The 5,520-nt window shown below is 39.1% G+C and overlaps 3 protein-coding genes across 3 annotated transcripts; 2 read left to right on the top strand and 1 right to left on the bottom strand.

Annotated features, from left to right (window-relative positions):
• Positions 1–1,463: 1,463 nt before the first annotated feature.
• Positions 1,464–3,008, top strand: LOC105382362 (lipopolysaccharide-induced tumor necrosis factor-alpha factor homolog). The gene is made up of 2 exons (XM_011552225.3): positions 1,464–1,972; positions 2,167–3,008. The coding sequence occupies exons 1-2, from the start codon at positions 1,575–1,577 to the stop codon at positions 2,279–2,281; spliced, it is 513 nt and encodes a 170-aa protein (XP_011550527.3). The 5' UTR covers positions 1,464–1,574; the 3' UTR covers positions 2,282–3,008.
• Positions 3,009–3,120: 112 nt separating this feature from the next.
• Positions 3,121–4,312, top strand: LOC105382414 (lipopolysaccharide-induced tumor necrosis factor-alpha factor homolog). Its single transcript, XM_011552292.3, has 2 exons — positions 3,121–3,505; positions 4,063–4,312. The coding sequence occupies exons 1-2, from the start codon at positions 3,201–3,203 to the stop codon at positions 4,166–4,168; spliced, it is 411 nt and encodes a 136-aa protein (XP_011550594.3). The 5' UTR covers positions 3,121–3,200; the 3' UTR covers positions 4,169–4,312.
• A 62-nt stretch (positions 4,313–4,374) lies between these two features.
• LOC105382361 (NTF2-related export protein) lies at positions 4,375–5,025 on the bottom strand. The gene has a single exon (XM_011552224.3). It carries the CDS (start codon positions 4,929–4,931, stop codon positions 4,521–4,523), a length of 411 nt encoding a protein of 136 aa, XP_011550526.2. The 5' UTR covers positions 4,932–5,025; the 3' UTR covers positions 4,375–4,520.
• Positions 5,026–5,520: the final 495 nt, after the last annotated feature.

The following is a 5,520-nucleotide window of genomic DNA, read 5'->3' as shown; positions in this document are numbered from 1 at the left end:
GCCGCCACTCTTACTTACCTAACACCACCCACCACCGTGGCTGCTAAGACTACCTATTATAATACCTACTTAGCTACTGACATACTTTACCGGCGATAGTTTCAAGTATTTATTCGACAGAAAATTAAAAGATTTGCAAGTTGAAGTGGCAGTGAGCCGGACATATCTGCCGAGGAACCGATGACCGTTTGGGTAGGTAGACCATCAGTTCTGAAGTGGAGACCACGAACATGGCCGAAGCGTCTGTAGTGCCTAAGCGCTGACCAGTAGGTAGTGGCTAGATGAGGAAGGTTGAGACTGACTACTGTGGCACTGCTTAGTAGGCGATCTTATCAAGGAAATTATGTACCTACGTATATCTAACGATAAGAGTCAATGATATTCTAAGGTGTCCTATCTCTGGCATTTGACGATCGCGATGCTGAAATAAATTAAAAATAAGTATATGAAAATCGGTACAACCTCAGACCAACAACAAAGGTATATACAACCGTTTCGGAGCTACGAAATACGAATATATACTCTAAGCGTCAATTCACACGTACCACAACCACACCACGTCGCAGCGACATAGTGTGGTCAAGCTGTGGTTACGTGTGAATAGCGTGGCAGCGGCTTTTTGCAGTTGCGTTGTGGCAGCGACAAAATGTCGATGTGGTTGTGTTGTCGCTGTCGTTGCGATGTGGTAACCACGTGGTCGTATGCAGTTAATAGGGAAAGGTTGGCGGCGTTGGTTGGAAGGCGCGTGGCGACGTTGCCGACGTGTATGTGGTTGCGATGTGGTCGTATTACACAGGTGGTCGATGACAACGGCAAAATGTGGCACGTGTGAATTGGTTTATTCATTTTCAATACAAAATATACGCCCGGCCACACGGCGTAGTTGTGGTGTGGCTGTGGTGTGGTTGTGGTACGTCTGAATTGACCCTAAGGAGCTACGCTACTAGTTACCACAGATAGATATATAAATACATACATACAGTGCGGTGCGACAAACTTATCTGTTCCGGTGAGAGCGAACTAAATTGATCCATATCTCATAATTGACTAATGAATTATATATTGATATAATAGATTAGATGGGTTTATTGACACCACAAGAGCAAATTTACCACTACTGACAAACTTAAAATCTTATAGAATGAAGAAATATTACACATTTAGGTGAGCTGTCACCGGAACAGATAAGTTTGTGGCACTGTAGACACGTTAAACTTATAACAAACATCTTTTTGTGTTGATGTGTTGTGTAAGTGATAAAAAATATAATGAACATTTGAATTTACCGCCTTTTTCTCGAAGTTGTCCTCCTAACGAAACAGTAAGCACTGCACTAGACTTGTGTAATTCAGGCTATAATTTTTATTTATGAACGTAGCCAATAGTTTTTTTTATTGTCTCTTTGTTTATGTTGTTGACAGTTGAAATGACAGCTGACTGACAAAAACATGACGTATTTTTATCAATATTTTTTCTAGATTTCCTGATAATTAAATGATTGTCTGAATATCTTTCACATCAACAGTGCTAAAGTGTTACTAGTATTTGCCATCTGTTATTAGTATTTTCCTAAAATGGCTGCAAATCAAGGCCCTAGTATGCCTGCCTCGGCGCCTGAAGATCTTCCTCCGCCGTATGCCTCCGTGGTTGGGAACCAGCAGTACTACGGCTTCGTGCCGCCGGGCGGGCCCGCCACGGTGACGGAGCCGGGCATGTACCCGCACCAGAAGTTCTACACGCCGCCGGGGGTGTACCCGCACCCTCCGGCCTCGGTGACCATGATGCAGCCACAGTCGAGCGCTGCGCCGCCGCCGCCGCCGGGCGCTGTGGCCGTCGTGGTCTCGCAGCCCGTCGGCAACGAGCCCGCCACCGTCACCTGCTTCAACTGCAACAAGGTGGTCACCACGCGCGTCACCTACACCACTGCCTGGCACACACATCTCGTTGCCGGATCTGTCTGTGTCGTCACCATGTAAGTGCTACATTTACCTTATTGTTTTTCAATCTATTAATGATTTAATTTAATTAAATTATTACCCAGTGCTATAATAAATCCATAAAGTGTGTTAGATTATGATATGGGTAACTTGATTATTAAGCATTGCGCAATGTTTTACTCAGGTATTGTTTCTCATAATTTTATAAATTATGAATGTTGTATTTCAGGGTATGCTCTCTGTGCTGCCTGGGGCTCGTGCCGTACTGCTTTGACACATTCAAGGATGCCGAGCACTACTGCCCCAACTGCAACACCTTCATTGGAAAAAACAACAAGTGCTAAACCACTTCCAGTGAAATTCACAGCAAAACTGGTTACCATCAGGCCATGATTTAAAATAATATTCAACAGAGAACTTCCATTTTCTTCTTATGTGTATTACGTCTTGATATTTCAAACAATTTCTAGTAAGTAATGCATGAGTCACTCCTTCACAGAGACATTTCATAACATCACGGAGTGCACTTGCACTTATTGATAATTCTGTTGTTAGCGTTGTATCATCCAGTGATTCACTCCACATGCAAGTATCCATGTTATCATCAAAACAAGTTCATAATGGGTTTACTGGAACAGTTGTATTTTTCATAAAATTCCTACAATATTTTATTATATTTAGGTACATTCCATCATTTTCTATAGTATTAAAGTTTTGTTCACTATTATATTTTAGACAATATGACTATGAAATCTATAAAGTATCCAGCCAAGTTGAGTTGGTGCTGCCAGAAGTGAAGCTAAACAAAGTGATAAATTGGCCTTAATTAGACAATTGTTGTACAAATTTAATATAACAAATTGTGTATTAGTATTGTCTGATTCACTAATGTGGATGTGCTTATATTTCTTCCTATTTTGTTTTATTTTGATGTGGTTTTTTAGTTTTACTTTATTTAGCAGCTTTATGTTAGTGAAATAATTGTAAGATTGTATCTTTCCTTATACCTATTTTATTGTGATATATGTACCGTTTAATAAAATGTAAATAAATGCTTTATAAAAAATAAAATACAGTATTACTCTTTACCCTTATAAATACCAGCACAAAGGTACAATATAATCACATAGATATAGATACAGTTATCTCACCTGATAAGACAACAAAGCAAATAATGTTGATAACAGCCTTATCACACACCACATTATGATCAATAGACACCTGTGAATATTTACATGGAGTACAGTGAAATCAAGTGAGAGAATGAATAAAGAAAACATGGATAAAGGTGAAATGGGATTGGCTGAACTGCAGGTACAGTCAGAGACAGTGACGGTGCACAGAGAGGTGCTGGCTCCCCCTCCGTACACGCCTTATGTGGTGGACACAGAGGCGCCGTCGCGGGAGCGCCCAGTGATCCACCAGACCATCATAGTGCAGCAACCCCTCAAGAGTGGCCCCACCAGCTATGTCTGCCCTGCTTGCCACACCAGAGTCACTACCAGAGTGGAATACATGAACACTAGGAAAACCCATATGTCAGCTGGATTCATCTGTGGATTGACATTGTGAGTTACTGAAATTCCTTTTGTGTTCAATTTGAAAATACGGTTATCAGGGTCTATAGCTAACTTTAGGTCCTTTCTTTGTGGATTCTTGTAGATTTTACATGGAGTTATGAATGTGTTTCTCCTCCTCTGACTCTCTGCTACCTATATTGAATTGAAGACTAAAAGTGACTGAATGAAAAAGATTTTTGATTATTAAAATGTATACTTATCTAGGAACCTGATGATTTGTCACCATATTTCCCTACTTAAATGGTAAATATAACTGTGAGATGGTTCATATTTTATCTGCAACAGATATGGTAGGATATGTGATTATAATTTTTAAGCTCAGCTAGCTGCCAATTACTGTGCATACATATAAAGGAGAATCAGATAATATGCTTGAGCCAAGATTATAAGGAGGATACAAGTAGCATACCTAATGATTGTCTGGCTGCCTTTTGTACTGTTTTTTCTGTTTAGGTGCATTTGCATTAGGACATAAAGAGGATTGTAATTGATTATTTTGTAAGTATGGCATCATGAATTACAATGACATGTTTTATTTGTTCCAGTTGGTGCATGCTCTGCTGTTTGGCTGCTATTCCCTATGTGGTTCCATGCTGTAAGCAAAGTGCCCATTACTGCCCCAATTGTAAGACTTATTTGGGAACAAACTGATCAAATTCAACAAATTTTAAGCTAAGACAAAATTTAATATTAATCAGTGTAAAACATTGTGTTGTGATTTGTGCTCATCATTGGGATAGGGACGTCATGTTATACAATACATTTTCTGTAAATAAAATTTAAACAGGCATCCAATTAACTGAGTTTCTATTTTGCTCCCCAACAAGACTTAATAAGAATTTCAATTAAACAATTACTATGTACTTAAGTAATGCTGTATTAAGAAAAAGTTGTTGTTAAATACTAAATAATTGCCATATTATCCTTGAAGTTAGGCTTAATTGGCACAGAAATGTCCAGTTTATACAATATTAATCTTCACACACTTAATTATCACAAACTCTTAACTATATGGAACTTGCAGTCTGAAACAGTCGGATGCGATCTTCCACTTTCCGTCCACGGCCACGATGAGGAATGTCTGTTGGAAGGGCTTCTTGGTGTCGTTGTTCTGGTATGTCACGTCGCCGCAGGCTTGTATCAGGTATGTCAACTTATTAGCAACTAAATTCTCAGCCAGCGGTTGCGCATCTAGTGTCTTCAAAGTGTGAGAGCTCGGCGGCAAATCCATCAGGAACTTTTGTATCTTTTCATTGCCGTTGATTCCGTTTCCGTTCCAAACGAGTAATCCAGTGTCCAAGTACAGCTTTGAGGTTAGGTGGCGGCTGTGATCCACTTGTTGATAATATACTTTGGTGAATTCTTCGGCTGTTTCACAAGCATTATCGATGTTTTTTATTACAACTTCAGCCATTTTAATGCATGTAATTTCTCAAATAAATGTTTTCAAACAACAATAAAAGCGTTCAACTTTGTCAAAATTTGTGATATTTGACAGTGACAGTATTAACGATGGAAAATATTGACATTGACAGTTCTAATACTAATCACAGAATACAAATGCTCGCGTAGCGGGATTATTATTCTGAGAAATTACCTTATTACTTTTTTGTGTATTAAGTTCAGAAGGCAAAAGCAAAGTATCGTTTATTTTCTCTATGACGCAAATATGAATAAATGGTGGTTGTTGGCTTGTTGGCAAGAGACCGAAGCGAGGACACAATGCTCGCTCAAGCTTGTGTCCAGCACAGAGCACAGGAAACTTTTTATTCACACAAATATATTTTTGAGCTCGAGACGGCTCGAGTTGACATCACTGGCATTATTTTTGGGGAGACTGGCCAGATTGTAGGACCCAAACTAAACAAAGTAGGAAATTGCATAAAGAAAATAAAATACCATAGGTAATAGGTATATTGATGTCGATTCTGAAAGCAGAACTTCTAATTTTAACGCTGTCAAACTAAAAAATTTGCTATCATAAAATGACATTTACGGATACA

This window comes from Plutella xylostella, chromosome 25 (assembly GCF_932276165.1).
Source record: "Plutella xylostella chromosome 25, ilPluXylo3.1, whole genome shotgun sequence".
NCBI lineage: Eukaryota > Metazoa > Arthropoda > Insecta > Lepidoptera > Plutellidae > Plutella > Plutella xylostella.
This window is presented reverse-complemented; position numbering and strand designations above follow the sequence as displayed.

What these genes read in the sequence shown, in the direction of transcription:
- LOC105382362 (XM_011552225.3), top strand. Translation starts at nt 1,575, where the DNA reads ATGGCTGCAAATCAAGGCCCTAGTATGCCTGCCTCGGCGCCTGAAGAT. An exon ending in TCTGTCTGTGTCGTCACCAT is followed by an intron (nt 1,973 to 2,166) that starts GTAAGTGCTACA and finishes GTTGTATTTCAG; the next exon opens with GGTATGCTCTCTGTGCTGCC.
- LOC105382361 (XM_011552224.3), bottom strand. Translation starts at nt 4,931, where the DNA reads ATGGCTGAAGTTGTAATAAAAAACATCGATAATGCTTGTGAAACAGCC.
- LOC105382414 (XM_011552292.3), top strand. Translation starts at nt 3,201, where the DNA reads ATGAATAAAGAAAACATGGATAAAGGTGAAATGGGATTGGCTGAACTG. An exon ending in TTCATCTGTGGATTGACATT is followed by an intron (nt 3,506 to 4,062) that starts GTGAGTTACTGA and finishes TATTTGTTCCAG; the next exon opens with TTGGTGCATGCTCTGCTGTT.